This window comes from Carassius auratus, unplaced genomic scaffold, assembly GCF_003368295.1.
Source record: "Carassius auratus strain Wakin unplaced genomic scaffold, ASM336829v1 scaf_tig00216569, whole genome shotgun sequence".
NCBI lineage: Eukaryota > Metazoa > Chordata > Actinopteri > Cypriniformes > Cyprinidae > Carassius > Carassius auratus.
This window is the reverse complement of record NW_020528637.1, coordinates 298,339-315,259: the sequence shown is the minus strand read 5'-3', so window position 1 is coordinate 315,259 and position 16,921 is coordinate 298,339. Positions and strand designations below refer to the sequence as shown.

The 16,921-nt window shown below is 36.4% G+C and overlaps 1 protein-coding gene across 1 annotated transcript in view; it reads left to right on the top strand.

Moving 5' to 3' along the window:
* Positions 1–6,522, top strand: part of LOC113098482 (collagen alpha-3(VI) chain-like) — a gene marked incomplete at its 5' end in the record, with an annotated part of 28,396 nt that extends 21,874 nt beyond the window's left edge. The window contains 11 exon segments of the mRNA XM_026263590.1: positions 14–715; positions 829–928; positions 1,100–1,152; positions 1,248–1,508; positions 2,154–2,234; positions 2,465–2,545; positions 2,724–2,795; positions 2,959–3,033; positions 4,725–4,787; positions 5,586–5,774; positions 5,872–6,522. Of these exon segments, the coding sequence (XP_026119375.1) occupies positions 14–715; positions 829–928; positions 1,100–1,152; positions 1,248–1,508; positions 2,154–2,234; positions 2,465–2,545; positions 2,724–2,795; positions 2,959–3,033; positions 4,725–4,787; positions 5,586–5,774; positions 5,872–5,912 (1,718 nt within the window).
* Between the last annotated feature and the right edge of the window lie 10,399 nt (positions 6,523–16,921).

Sequence of the window (16,921 nt, the reverse complement as noted above, 5' to 3'; positions counted from 1 at the left end):
TTTTTTTTGCCAGATTTCTGTGCCCCGGATCAGATGTGTGATTATACCCCACGAACTGGAGCCCGGGGTCGGAGGGATCCCACCACTGACTTGGACATCGACATGGTCTTTCTTCTTGATAGTTCAGAGAGCACCTGGCCCTCCGTCTTCACAGAGATAAAGCAATATGTGGCTCTAATGACCGAACAGCTAGAAATGTCCCCTGAGCCAGCCAGCACTGCCCATCATGCTCGAGTAGCACTTGTTCAGCATGCACCTTATGAATACTTGCACAATGGCAGTGGCATTCCCATCAGCGTGACCTTTGGTTTGACAGATCACAAGTCACCAAATAGTGTTCAAAGCTTTCTACTGGATAAGGTGCACCAGCTTGAAGGAGGACGGGCCCTTGCAGATGCTCTTGAAGCCACTGTTGAACATGTGTTTGAGAAGGCACCACATCCCCGCAATTTGAAGGTAATAGTTCTGTTGGTGACTGGACCAGTTGAACTGCATGAGGAGAGGATAATAAGGGCTGCCACTGAAGTTAAATGCAAAGGATACTTCATAGTGGTGATTGCAGTTGGAAAGCGGTTTAGTCCAGGTGATGTCCGTGTCTTGGCCCAAGTGGCAAGCGAGCCTTCAGATGTGTTCTTAAAGAGGGTGGATAAACCTTCAGGCTTCTATGATGATCATATTCAGACATTTGCCCGACTGTTGCCCAAGTACCTTGGCCGTAAGTCAGAGAATTGTTTTAACATGCTCAAAATCTCCATTGATGTATTAGCCTGTCATTTTGTACCAGGTACCAAAAACTGTTGTTGACAGTTTCATTTTTTTTCTGTATAGTTGAAAATGCTTTCTACTTGTCACCTGAAGTCTCTAAGAAGTGTCAGTGGCATCTAAGTGACCAGCCACACAAATCCCCAGCCAGTTTGCCAAAAACAGAGTGAGTATATTTATGAGCAACATGGTCTGAAACTCAGCATATATCCACTTTCTATGTTGCTTCTGCATAGATCAAAAGCAATTCACAGACATTATGAGTTGCTTAATAACTTCATTTACATTAATACTGAGTTAATAAATTGTGTGAATGTTGCTATGGTGTCTTTTCCAGGATACACCAGACGCAGCATGGACAGAAGGAGGTTCATGACAGAAAACATAAAGGTACTGACAGTAGGCACCGTAGGTTGTGGGTATTTGTTTATAGAGACATGTTTGGGGTTGAATTCTGGTCACATTGTGTGTATGTTGATGTCCAGAAACAGATATGGAGAAAATGCACCTGGTTAACGTCACCTCCAGCGGATTCTCCCTGCAGTGGTTGAGTGGTGATTCGAAGGCCACCCATGAGGTTACTGTGACTCGCCTGAAGGATCACAGTCTGGTGCTGAGGAAAAATGTGACCGGCAGCCATCTCTCCATTTCTGAGTTGGAGGCAGCCGAAACTTACCATGTAGTGGTCAATACTCACAGTGTCAATGGTCATGTTGCCAGCACCTACAAAGGCATTGTTCCCACAAGTAAGTTCATGTTTTTTTTAAGTAAATTATCAATCGATTAATTGACAAGTAATGAAATTAAAAGAAATGCATTACATGAACAGCTAAAAAAAAAAAAAAAAAAAAAAAAAAAAAACTTTTTTTATCTACTTCATTATGAAACAGTATTATTTTTATGTATTTCAGTGGAACACATAACTAGTGATGTGCAGAGTGTTCCTCATCTGCATTTGTCAGGAAACACAGTGCACTTAACTCCACAAAAGGAGAAGAGCTAGGCTTAAACCTTATTTGGTTAGTGAAGGAGGTTTGTGGCCTGTTCTGGAAGACAAGATTTTCAGTGAATAGTAATTTACGACCTGTTTCTTACAAAGGTTTTGGGTGTCTTCAACTTGTAGACCGCAAATCATATGGACGGCTACTTTTTCTTCTTTATAAAGCTGGCCGGCCCTAGTTCTTATTTTGCAAAAAAGCAGACTGGATGTCCTCATAAAAAGCGCATTTTTAATGCTTCCTGGTCATTAAAATTTTATAAATGTCAGCATCAGTAAAGTAAATTGATAACCTAATTGTATTTATTTATTTATTAATTTACACAAACCATTCTTTTAATGTTGGCCAGTGCAGGATGACGTTACCTTTATATTCATTCTTCATATTCAACAGAATCAGCACATCTGAAGGTCCTTACTGTAAGTGACGTGATGGGGATTGTGCCCACTGCACCCTTGAGTAAACCAGAAACAAGTAAGTGACAGAATTAACTTCACAGATTATATCAGGTTTGTTTTTTTTTTGTTGTTTTTTTTTTTGCTCGTTTGATATACTGTAGTACAACAGAGCTATGTGTTTTTCTTTTATAACTCTAGCTTCCATATTGTTACATACAGATAGTATAGAATAAGAATGTTTTAAATCTTGCCAGAAAACCTATGATTTCTGCAGGATCCAGTTAACCTCAAATTTCTTTTGAACAGAATCAGCAGAACAGAAGGTCCTTACTCTAAGTGAGGTGATGGGGAATGCACCCTCTGCACCCTTAAGTAAACCAGAAATTAGTAAGTGACCAGATTTTTTTTCTGAATCTAGCAAAACGAGCAAAGCAGAGGAAATAATGTTTTTAATAGACCTTGCTCTCTTACGGTACATAATTGAAGTGTGATAAGAAAGCATTCACGATGACTGAAAACTATGATTTCTGCAGGATCTAGTTAACCTCAGATTTCTTTTGAACAGAATCAGCAGAACAGAAGGTTCTTAATCCAAGTGAAGTGAAAGGAATTGTCCCCTTAAGTAAACCAGAAATTAGTAAGTGAGAGAATTTGCTCTATAAGCAAGATGATTTTACTCCTATATAGAGAAACAAGAGCACATTCTTAGTGCATTCTCCCAAGTAGGAAAGCCTTAATGTTGGCGGAAAGCCATGAAGTTTTGGAGATCTAATTAACCGAGATCTGGTCTTTTTGAACAGAAATGGCAGAACAGAAGGTTCCGAGTGAAGCAATGGGGATTGTGTCCTCTGCACCCTTAAGTAAACCAGAAACAAGTAAGTAATGCTAAGGATTAACAGCAGAATCATCTTTGCATGTTAAAAATTGCATGTTTCGTCAATTCTAATCCACAAACAAACAGCACATGGTTCAGTTTTTTGTTTACCTGTTTGTGAGCAGACAAGTATACTATTTTATTTGTGACTTGTTTAAATAATATATAAGAAAGCAGCATTGTGAGTGCTTTGGGATAAAAGAAAAAAAAGTTCTTAGAGGTTTCCTGTGTTTTAGAAAAGTAAAAAATCACTACAATACAATATTCTTTGCACTGATTGTTTCAAAGACAAAATATATACATTTGTAAAGTCAGAGCAGCTTATAAAACTGCATGTTAAAGGATGTTTTTTAGAGTTTTGAATCTGCACTGTAAGTGATTTCTTAATTATGTTTGGACAGAGGCTTTCGGCATTGCAAAACAATGAGATCATTGTTTTTATTAGCTGGCAAAAGAGAGCCCCATTTAATTCAGGGTAGTTTGACTTTTAACATAAATGCATCTACAAAACTAATAAACTAACCTTAGTTGTATTGAACTAGACATTGTTCGACTTGACCCACTAACAAAGTGCAATACAATGAAAGGGGAAAATGGTTGTCTCACATAAAACTCTGTTATGGGTTATGAAGCAGAGATTTGTGAAATGGTCCCAGCACAGACAGAGTTAATGAGACTGACATCACAGTAATTACCTGCAGATGGCTGATATATAGCACATAAATCAAATGAACCAGAAAAGGGATGTAAAATATAAATGTTTCAAAGTGCTTTTGCAAACAAGGTCCAATGGCCATTTATTTGGACTGACGGGGCTGATAATACTAATGAATGCATTTAGAAACATGATTCCTATTTTATCCAAAGATATTTAGGAAACTTAATAATGTCTTTGTCAATAGCAAACTTTGCCTTTTGCAGGTATAACCTATAACAAAGTGTAAGCAGTAAAGTTTAAATTCAAGCTTGACTTGAAGATGACATGATTTGCATAATCTTGACTTTAATACAGCTAACCCACTCAAATAATTAGCTAATTCCTCTAAACGAGCTACAGTCACCTAATATTTACTGACTATATGTTCATTTAACTGACAACACTAACTTTGTCTTTCCTCTTTCATGATAAACCCTCTTTGTTTGTGTCCATTTGTTTGCATGTTTCAGTTAACAATCTAATGGACCCATGTTCACTTGACTTTGACACTGGACTGCCATGCAAAGATTACAAAGCTAAGTGGTACTTTGACAGAAAAAATGGATTCTGTACACAGTTCTGGTATGGAGGTTGTGGAGGAAATGACAATAGGTTTGAGACTGAGGCTGATTGCCTCAAACGCTGCATGAAGCCAGGTATGTGTGCCATTTGACCCCTTGACCTGATCACTGCAGCGATTGATTTATCCTGTTATTTCTATTTCAAAAACTTCATGATTGAGCCATAAAATTATGAATTATGAGTATACAAGTTGCAGTACTCAATTTCTTAAATCCCAAAACAAGATGAACTGAAACAATCTATAGCTACAAAAGCTATTAATTAGATGGCTAAACTAAAGCATTTACAGCACACTAAATGCAGTGCCTTTCTCAATAGTACAGTGATGTATGACATACTAACTCTCCAGCACGCAAATATAATGTTTGTTCTATTACTAGCCTAAAAAACTTTTTTTTTTTTGACTACCACAGTGGTTGAACCTAAAGCAAGTGAAGAGCATGTCAAAGCTGTTCTCCCCCCAGCACCAGCTCCAGGTCAGTCCACCGGTTAACTTCTAGTAACCCTTTTCAACAGTCATGAAGTGTTTCAATTCTATTACAGGACCACATTCAAAAAAATGCTAACTGGGAGAAATAGATTTAAAATTCAGATTAGATTCCGTGCAGTAATGTCAAGTCACCTTTTATTTTTATATTGGTTTATAGACATAAAGATTTCAAAGCTGTTTCACAATATTAAACAGGAAAGTAACTGAATCAATGATACAAACTTTGCAAAAGAGGCAAATCCAAATCCTGCTACAGGCCTAGCAGCTGTATCAAGACCATAATGTCATTATTCAGTTCAGTTTAATTTGTCATGAAACAATTCAATTTGGCAGTATGTATCTACAGTATAAGACAGTTCTGTTGTTATTCAGTTCGAATAATGCCTGATTCATGTGAATTGGTTTGCACAAGAAACATCCTGTCATGGATAATAATGCATACAATATGGCCCATGTTCAGATCATGAACTGTTTTCTTGTGAAAGACCTTGGCAAGTCATGTAACTTATTTTCCTTAGTGACCAATACTTTTTAATGATTCCTGGAAATAATTGCAACTAAATCCTAATGTAAATGTTGTGTTAAGTGAACTGAAAGGTTTATATAGCTGTGGAAATTTTTAGGGGAAAATATGTGGTTATAAGAAATCACTTTGCAGTTGACATAACATATGAAATGCCACCGTCCATAAAAATTGTATGCAGGTATATATATTTGCAAATAATCAGATACTCAATTAAAATCACTGTCTTTTTTTTCTCATCCTTGCTACACCCTCTAACAGCTGCCCTGCACTTCAGTGTGGATATCTGCAAGTTACCAAAAGAAGAAGGCTCCTGTACTAAATTTGTGCTTAAATGGCATTATGACCCGCTTAGTGGAAACTGTACCCGCTTCTGGTACGGAGGATGTGGAGGGAACCAGAATCGCTTTGATACACAAGATGAGTGTGAGAAGGCTTGTGGAAAAGCAGGTGTGTTTACTTCTAAAAAATAGCATGTCAAGGTCATTTTAGTGTAAGTATTGATTGATAAAGAAGGTATCGCTTTAACATTGTCTGTTTTTAACAGCACCTGTAAAACAAGGGATCATAGCTGCGGTTAAAACATAGGAATTAATGAAGATTGTAAGCTAACCACTGACAACACTCAGAGGATAGAGCACCGAAAACAAGAAGCACAGCCACAGCCAAGATGCCTGCACTGGAGCTTGTAAGAGGATTGAAGAAATCCTTGAAGTAGTATTTTCCACATAAGAAAAAAAAGAAAGAAGCAGAACAAGATTCTTTGTTTCGTGCTGGTGCTACATTCAGTTTATTAGAATTGTTATTGTTTTATTTTTCATGTGTGTGAGGGTTTGAATAAAACCCATTGTAAATGTCCAGGGCAATTTTTTTTTTAAATGTAATGCTATTTTAAACATGTGGTTTGCTTGTGAAAGTATCTTGATAAAAACATATCAGTAAATCTTTGTAAGGTCATGACGATTTAATTCCTTTTTTGTGTTTTTGTTTTTACTGCTTGAGAGGAAGAATTTTAATTGCTCTTTCTGGTCATATCGCTGGATATCTCCCTTGACTCTAAAATCTCCAAACAAATGTTATTTTGATGTTTGATACCATGAACATTATATGAAACCAAGAAAGTAATTTCTTTAAATATGCATTTTTTTGGAACCATTGCCTTGCACACAAGTTTTGGTTTCAAAAAGAAATTGGAATGTATTTTTTACATTCCATATGATTTGGGGTGGGGTTTTTTCACTTGGAAATGGGCAGATATAAATAAATTACTCTTTCTATAAAACTTTGATTTTGATTGTGCTTTCTTTTTTTTACTTTTTGTAATGCATCACAAAAGATTCATGTTTAAAAGTGATTTTACTCTTGCTGTGAGTCATGCTGAGAAGAATATCATTTTATGACTGATCATTCACGCCAAATTCTGCAGAGAGAACAAGAAATAAATGAACAGATGTGGCCTTTGCATGCTCAGAGGAAAGCATAGTGTGTAATTCAAGACATACTGCACTGGCAGCTTATATTTCAGAGGTACAATAACATGATTCTCCCTTTCCTTTATCCCGCATACATACTGTAAGTTCAGACATTGAAAAATTAAATAAAATGAATCAGCTTGTTGAAAGTGCAGGAACCTGTGCATATTAAAAAGAGGTTAGCCTCTGATTTCCTCTGTTCCACCAAAGCTGTAATTTCTTCACTCTCCTGTGAACAGTTGACTTTTTATCACACTGGGAATTACCCCAAATCAAGACTGTTTGTGGAGGACAGACGGCTTCACTGGCAGATGTTCTATAAATCAAGTTCTATGGCAACTAAAGATAAACTTTGAGAAACATTTCACTGTGAACTCTATGTGACCCACTTTAGAAAGATTACAATTTCTTAACATTTTCAGAGTAACACTACCACATAAAACTTTCCAAAACTAGTTCCAGTCTTTCGTATTTATAAAGTTATTGTAAATAGCTTAAATGGGAAAGGTCAACAGCTGAGTCAATAATGTATAAACTATGATTTTTTTTCCATTCCTAAACTGTATGTCAATCCACACATTTTATAAACAATTTACAAAGCATCCCTTTCACGTGTTGCATTTTCTTTTTCTGACAGTCTGTTTATAAATACATCACAGCAGCATATATGCATCCGGAACAATCTGCAGCTAGCTATGTGGATTTTGCAGCAGTCCTTGTGGCCCCCTTCCCATGCTGAGGCTTACTTTAACTGTTAACTCAGGTAGATGTTAGATTTAGATATTGGGTTGGGTTAAGGGATATAGTATATGGTCATGCAGAATAAGGCATTAATATGTGCCTTACTAATAAACACCTTATATGCTAGTAATAAGCAACCAGTTATTAGTGAAAACTGGTCCTTAAAATAAAGCGTTACCATAGTAGGATGTTATTACATTCTTCTTCTGGTTTAGTTAAACAGAAGTTGTTTCTTGTGAACTACTGGAATGAAAAACAGTGCTAAATCAATGGTGTATTGATGTAAATAATTTATATTTTTATGAAGATTTTGGTTCGCTCCTGCATCCTTTTTCACAGGTCTTACACACCCGTACTAAAAAGACTTCACTTCAGTACTCAGAATTTTTAGGAATATGGTGCCTTTCAATATAGATTATTATTAATATATTATCTTTCTAATACTGACCTTTCAAAATGTCATACCTGATAGTTGATTTAATATATGTGTGTGTGTGTGTGTGTGTTAAATATATTCTCATCTCTCAACAACTATTTTTAGGCATCATGAAACAAATTTAAAAAAGGAGTGGAAAAAAGGGAAGGGTTCCTGTGTACACAAAGTGGCGGAAGAAGCTCTAGCAGTGTGAAGTAGATACACTCTGAATATTAACAGGGGATTTCAAAAGGTCTACATGGTTCAGATGTCTGTGTAAGTTACATAGTTCATAGTTCTTGTTCTTTTCTATCTATTCAGATGAGAAGTTCAAGCTTTTTTGCTCTGTGACTTTTTGCTCTGAGTGTATCCCAGGCTCATTGAATGACTCATCCTAATGGGATTTTGGCTTTCCACGGGTTCAATAAAAACAAAAACCACTCATATATTTCAAATCATGAAAGGGCTCACCATAAGTCCAATTTATCTGCAAGCTGCATCACAAAGGAAAACTATCTCCATTTGTCTGACTGTGAGAGCCAAGCATTTCATGGCACTGGCACCGTATCTGTCTCCAAGGTCATTGGCACCTTAGTGTAACAAGATTTGTCTGCAATTTGTTACACGTTTTTGTTTTGCGTTTGATGTGAAAAGGCACTAACAAATCAAAACAAAAATCAATATATTGTATGTTGTTGAAGGTTCAAGACATTTGTGTAAAACAATAACTTTTACAATGTATTTAAATCTCATAATTGTAGTTAGTAATTAGATGAACTTTCTTTTCTTTTTTTTAACATTTATTGCTAGGAAACTGCATTGATAACTTATTATTATTTATCCATTTACCCATTTAGTATTTACCCAATGTTGGAGGTTAAAACGGGAAAAACTAAATAAATAAAAATAAGATTATAGTTCTGGCCTTACCTCATTTCCTTTCCTTCTGAATGATGAAATGTTTTGGGGGAAATTGGCTAGTCTTTGATCATAATTATGATAAACATATGTTTAAATGAAAAAAAAAAACTTAAACTGTAAGATGCATTACAGTTTAAATAAGTAAAAACAAAGTATCTTTAAACTTTAAGAAACATTACTTCACGAGTGCATAAACATTATCTATATCAAGCCATAGATGTAATCAATGCATTTTGCTGTTTAGAAGAAAATGAACTGAGCCTTTAGGCTCCTGTAGCATGTTGTACACCACTCTCAGTCTTTCTGAAGAATCTGCTGTCAGAATGGTATAATATAAGTCCATGTTTAATATTTAGAGCTAGGCTTCTGTTAAATTAATTGTATAATATTTAAAAAATAAAAAATAATATTTTGCTTTTTTACACAGCTGTACATAACTGTCCATTTATTTAGTGAAGAGAATCATTATGTCCACCTCAGCCAAACCAAAATCACATCCCACACTCATCTTCAGCCTTCTGCCCCAGAACAGTGATTAGCCCTCAACCCACAGACTTCCCCCTGCTCCAGATGAAAGATGGGAAAGGGCTTTTTCCACTGACTCGTAACATCCTGATGCTTCTCATCTGCCTCCGTTTTGGGTAATATTTCCAAGTCAGCCACCAATGAGACACCAAATGCTCCCATTCGTTGGGACAGGGTGAAGCAGGCAAGAATATTCTCCACAGATACCTGTTTGTTCACATGCAAGTATGAACAATTCTGGTTAAACATTTTGAATTGTATACTTTATCGTGTGCTACTGGTTATCTAAACGACCCATTCTCTCTCAGTGATTGGAATGGAAAAGTAACAAGCAAATGATTGGATCTAATTGTGATGAGAACTGACTGCTTTGGCTGAGTGTTTAGCACATCTGCCTTTCCATATCCTGACAAACTTGAGCTTCTAGGGAGCATTATGTAATTTCTTGGCCTGTAAATGTTTAGGTTTGAAGCCCATGGAAAAGTACTCTAAATTTATGGAGCAAGTGGCAGGTTGAAATAACAAAAACTTTCTCAGTAATGTTGAAAATGAGATGTCTCATAATTCTCATTAGTTTGTCTTTTGCTATCAACCAACACTCTGCTGAACAATAAATACTGCTTAATAATAGTAATAACAGGGACAGTCTGTCCTTGAATCCTTTTTTTTTTTTACTCTAAAAACCTGCATATTAGGAAATATGCACATTTGACACTTGTACTACACTGTACTATACATACACTGGTGGCCAAAATGATCAAACAATAGTATTTACACAAGCTAAAAATGGTTTTAAGTCAGTTATTTCATATAAGTCAGTTTATATATTTTGCTGTAGTGTGTGAGTAGGAAATATCAGTTTACACTTGTAATTTTGTCATTAATTGTAATAATCCAGTGAGATTTTTGTTTGCACAAAGAGTCTGACAGCAGTCAGTGCTCCACACAGAGATCTGATCTCATCATCGTCCAGTCTGTCTGGAGTGACATGAAGAAACAGTAGGTAGGTTTCTTAAAGCATCTTGGAGATGTTGCCACAGTTCTTCTGGATTTATTCTGTCTCAGTTTGTTCTGTTTCTTCATGTCACTCCGGACAGACTGGATGATGGTGAGATCAGATTTCTGTGTGGAGCACTGGCAGCCATCAGACTCTGATCTGACATTGTATTATATACAGTATGTTTTAGGCCTAATAAACAAGCCACAATGCTTAAACCTGAAACAGACTGTTTTTTCAGGGCATAACTGCAGTGGCCCTAGAAAAAGGGCTGGTAAATTAGATTTTTCCTGTTGGGTGGGCTTTAGGTAATCTTACCAGGAAGCACAGTTGATAATTACACTGTCTCCATGCAACTCGTGATCAAAAAACACAAGTTGTATGAATTATTTGGAACACCCAGATAGTTGAACAACTTCAACAAACATACAATGTAGATTAATAAATTAAAAATGAGATACAATCTTGGATGACAGCTAAACCCCTGCACAAAGAAAAATAATGTCAATGATTATTTGTAGAAAGAAGATAAATCTTTTTCCTTTTTTTATTTTTATCTAAGATCATAATAACTGGAACTAAAATGCACAACTACTTGGAGCCAAATGAAAAGCAGCTGCAGCTTGTTTGACTGTCTTAAAAGGATTGTTTTTTAATCCTTGTGAGTTCATTTTACCACGGAGAAGAACCTAAAACATTTGCTATAAGGATGGCAGTGTGTTTTGTATTTGGAGGCCACCTTCATGTGTGCGCTGGTGTTCATGTTGGTCTGACCGCTTCCGTAGTTTACATACAGAGACATAATGACAAAGCAATGCTATCCACCTCTGACTTTTTATGGACTAACAGGGCATGTGAAATAAACAAAAAAAATCTGCAGAAATTACGGAATTCCATATGGGTCAAATTACATGAGTCACTCTTTTAACTCCATGAGGTTGCACCATTCTTTAATCATCTATAACCATTAATTATAACATTTTACACCATAAATTAATCAGAACAAACAGCTTCTTCTGAATATTTTGCTATTTTTAGTGTTTTAAACAGTGTTTCAATGCTTCATAGGTTGAAAAAAAGAAGAAGAAAAAAAAAAACTATGACTCATCCACCCACATGGAAACACTCACCACCACAAGCAGCAGGATTTTTGTTTATTTAAATGTAAAAATCTATTACTCTGTGTTTTGACAAATATCCCTTCTTCCTCAATGGTTCATAACGCACTCTATCCACAAACAGAATGACAGTACCGGAGAGAAGTTCAGGTTTGTGGGATGGCAACACTTACAACTCACGTGCTGGATCAAAATGTTAAACAGATTCAGAAAATTCGACACAAGGAGATGAAGTCATTTCACTATTTTAAGAAGTAACACACTTTCAATCCCAGACTTTCAGACTTCATCATGTTGTTGAGAGACAAAAATATGACAATCTCTACAAAGAGGAGACCATAAGAAAAGTTATGTGAAGGCAAGAGGATGATCCGAAATCTGCTCATCTTTACTGCGCGTCACCTCTGCGGCATGTAGCATGATGGGATACAGACATTACCCTTAACCCCTTGCAAACACTGAGCTCATTAGGAATGGCCTATGGCACTTTACAAACATCTGTCGAAAGAAGAGGTAAGACCTGGCCTTGTAAACCTACCTCAGGGTGCCTGTTTTATTTGAAAGCAAAGACAAACACTACCATAACAATGCTGATTTATCATTTGTCAAGGAGAATTCAAAAAGCATGCTAAAAGAACACCAACGTTAAAGGTTCAGGAGTGGATATCGGTTTCATTTGTCCTCACAAATGGCTGAACAGTTTCTCTCTCTCACACACACACACACGTACCCCAGCTGCTCCGGTACAGCCGGTGTCTGTTACCCTGACCGGTCCTGAGCCAAAGACTTAAGTTCAGCTGGTCTGCATTTATTACCGTTTTATGTGATGTAAGGTCAGGTCAGTGATGATCTCAGATCATGAAACATGTCCTTTGAAGGTCTTTTTGCACTTGATCATCTAGCTTAAAATATATGATATAATATAGAAATATAAAATCAAAGGAAATCAGGCTGGTCCAAGTAATAATTAAAACGAAGTCTGCAGGTTTAACACATTTACCTCTCAGTAGAGCAAAGTCCTTCCAGTCTTTGTCACACTGTGATAGAGCACATGGGAAAAGAATGCACAACCAAATGAGGCATCTGTCAACATTCCAACATTTGTTTTTGTTTTTTAGAGAACAGACTAAACTGAAGTTTGCAGGATTATGTTGGCAGTCTAAAGAATTAGAAACAGAGTCTCCTTTAAAATATTCAGAAATTAAATATGCTAAGAATAAACATAACGGTTCAGTCATTGACGTAAAAGTTGAGGGGTTTCATGCCAGATAAGGGGCAAACAGTAAACTTGTCAAGTGCCAGACAGCCAACTCTTTTCCAATAACCTTAGGCAAGACGCTAGACCCGGGCACTTAGAAACTTAAACACAAGTCCATAATAATAATATTAGTCAAAAACTGGATAGGACCAGGTTGGTGCAACCTCAAAATGCAAAAAGATGAGCAAATGCAATATGGAAGATAAAATCCAAAGACAAACATATGGTAAAATGGATCAGGTTAACATTCTCACAGTATCATATGCATCGCACTTTTATTCTCAAGCTGAAAGGATGTGACATTGGCCAACAGCTGGTATGGCTCCTCTGCTTTTTCAAATCCACTCTGCGTGAGAAACCAGTGGCAGAGCAAAACATCTGAATAGCAGACAGACAGAGATGCACAGTCAACAAAACACTTGTCAGACAGTGGAAAACATCTTAAACACAACTCTGCGCCTCCCAAAATAAGCTGCTTTGAGCTGTCGGCTGTCTGCACTGGTAAACAATACCTTTGCTAGGAATGACAAGGTTTTTTTTGTTCCCCAGCTATCATAAAACTGAACTATTCCCTCATAACTAACTTTCATAAATTATTATATATCGAGAAAAAAAAATGTTTAGTGGTTAAGTTAACATTTTGTTCACTGCAAAAACATAAGAGAATATTGTTTATATAGTGCATAACTGAATGCATTAAATACTGCAAAAAGAAGTCATTTTGTCTAATGTGCCCAAATTTATATGATAAAAAATTTATTACATGTCTAGACAAATGTCTACTCATTCTGAAGAGTGATTTTGTACACAATTTGTAAAAGGAAGTCCTAACCATCATCTTTGTTATTATGAAATTACATAAGGATGCGATTTTGACCTGTAATATGAAAACAACACAAAAAGCCTGAACAATATGTGCATATAGTGAAGCATTTATGCTGAAAAACAGTCATTTACAATATTGACAGCAATGTCATACGCCACAGTAGATGTAAAAGAATTAGGAACTTTCCTACATCACAGTGGCTGACAAGTTCAAGAAGCAAAACAGACAAAAGAAAGATGGTGGCTCCATCACTGAAGCAGGACAGATAAATGTGTGTGAAGGGTCCTGGATTCCACAGGTTTCTTCGGTAAAACTGAGAGGTGGTGAAGAAGAGGGTGGAGTGCTTATCAGTTCTCAAGAAAAGCCACGTAGTCTGTGAGTCTGGCCAGCTGTTGTTCGTTGGGAACCAGAGAGACCGGGGGCGGATCTGGTGAGAGGGGAAGGAAGGCAGAAGAAAACATGAGAGAAGAGGGGATTCCTTCAAGCCCCATACGATCTGCTCTATAACACATAGACATATGAATGTAAACAATGTCGAGCACAGAACAAGAATATATGTGCAACAGGATCGGTTACAGATGTAACAGCTTATGCAAGAAAGAAAAATGTCATGGCAACGGTGTTGAATTAATAAACATCAGCTGCTCTTAGTGAAAGCTGCAGGTCATCGGTACTGGGAATAATTTCTCAATCATCAGTTATTTAAATGCATTACAGACATCTGCACTGTCTCACGAGGCCCATGCAGAAACCCAGATGCTGCTTGTTCGTGTTCCTTTGGACTAAATGTCTCTCGTAAAAACAGTTCTCAATGGTTACAGGCGAACACATAAAAAGCTGTGCACTAAAACACACCGCACAAAGAATGATGAACATAAGGTGACCAAAAACAAATGAAATTCTCGTTGTTTACAAAATGAAGGAATCTTTCAGAAACTGTGAGAGCCAATCAGTGACAAACATGAGAGCAGGATGAAAGTGGAGTCTGAGTCAAGTCACCAACTCACATGCTTGTTATGAAAAAAAAAAACCTTGCAGAACCGTTAACTGGTTGGAACAAGCTCTTTGTAAAGAGGAGAGGCCCTGAATGAAACCTTATGGAGGTATGAGTCATAGAGTGGGGGGAAGAAACATCTGTTCTTATTGGTAATAAGAAGTGAAACAGTGCCCCCACCTGGTTTCTGTGGCATGATCATCCTGGTGTTTGGATCCGCCTGCCACCCATGACTAACTACACCTTAAAAGAAACAGACATCTATATCACAAAGACAACAGAAGGTTGTTCACATTTATCTCTAAACCAATACAAGTTGCACTGCTTTTGCAGAAGATCAAGAAATCATCACAGCCAAATTAAATTAACTTTTATTCTAATGATGGCCAATTATATGTAAGAGTATTTCAAAAGAACTGCAGACTTGTTTAAATGTTTTTAAATATGAAATACTGATTAGAACAGACAAAATAAGCAAAAAAAAAAAAAAAAAAGATGGGTTGTTATAATAATAATAATTTTTACTGGAAAGGAAAGTTAGGGGGGGAAATCCATATATCAACATACACAATATTAATTATTTAATTAATAACAATAATTTAATCCCTAAATATAATATAAATATAATATTTAATATTTTTGCAGCACTCAGTGTCTTGGATTATGTACCTTTGACCGCCTCTTCTACAGAGTATCCCACAAAGGCAGCGAAGTCCTCTGCACTGATAGAGGTGTAAGCTTGCGCTACTAGCCCATATGCCCTCCTACGGGTGGACTCTGTAAGCAACATGAAGCACAAGAGGAAAAACACAAATATTTTTAAAAAGGTGGTAATCTCCCAACACACCTGCATACTCTTTCCTTTCACTCTATATTCTGCATCTTTGCACACACCCAGGCACGGACAAGGAAAGAAGGTACTGGTGACAGTGAAAGTACTATAACAACACTTTGGAAAGTGCACTAAACCATTTTTTATGTTTCATAACAGTACAACAGTGGTCTTAAACGTTATACAGACAGCAGTTCACACCCATTTAGTTGAACCCCCCCACACCAAAAAACAACAAGTCTCTATAATGAGTGTGTTGTAGGTCTGTGTTTTAATTGTTATTTTCTCCCTTCTTCACTCCCACAACTTTACGCAACCATTTCTTGAGTACTTTTCAAATCTGAGGTGTGAACGACCAGTGCTAAAACAGGGGTTTAATGACACTTTGATTGAAAATATTTATATAAAGTTTTTTTTTATTCTATTCTATATATTCTTTAAAAAATCTTTTTCAAATATACAGAGTTTGCCACAAAATCAATAATAAGATATGTTTCTTGAGCACCAAATCAGAATATTACACGATTTTTGAAGAATCAGGTGACGTTCAAGACTGGAGTAATGGCTGCTAAAAAAATTAAGCTTTGCCATAAACTATATTTCAAAATATAATAAAATAGAAAGCCATAATTTAAAATGGTAATAATATTTCTGCTAAATTTTTAATTCAAATAAATGCATTCTTGGTGTCTGTCATTGTATCTGTCACTTTTTATTACTACAGTGGACTTTTAGTACTTCAAGAAACTTAAAGGAATTATAAGTGTGACATTATCCATTAACCCAGGTATACAAATACATTGCTTTGGATCCAGACAATTACTTATAAACTCCATTAAATCAAACACAGGGGTATGCTTTGAAGACTAAGTAAATAGCAACACTCATAGCAACAGTGTCTACTAACAGCTACTTGTATGCAACACAGGGACAGTAAGCAGAGCCAACAAGCCCGCCATTTAGAAATTACACATAGACAAGAGCATGTTATACAAGGATGCCCTCTACAGAAAGAAATTCAGATTGACTCCATGTGTGAAATATGTCTGGTCTTACCACCTCACAAGCAACAAATTACATTTGGAGGATTTAATAGGATTTTTGCTTGTTGCTTTTTTTATGCTTGTCAATCCATGGTAGACAACCTGATTTCCAGTTCCTGATTTCTCACTTGCCTTGACCTGAAATCATGAATAGCTAGAGCTGCTGCAGTGCTGGGGGAGGTGAAGGCAGTGTCCATCTGTCCTATTCTGGAATTCTACCCCCAAGGTCCCCCAGCTATATCTCATCCTCTTACCTTTTAAAAATAGCATGTGCCTTTAACCAGAGAAGAAAGTTGAGGGCAAGGAGTGCACAGAGTTTACTTGTAAACAGCAACCTTTGGAGTATTTTCCATTTCCAAGATATTCTGTTTAAACTGCTTCTTAAATTTGACATTTGTTTTGTACTGAAAATATGTTTAAATAAAATAATTGTAAAATAAATAAACTCATCTCAA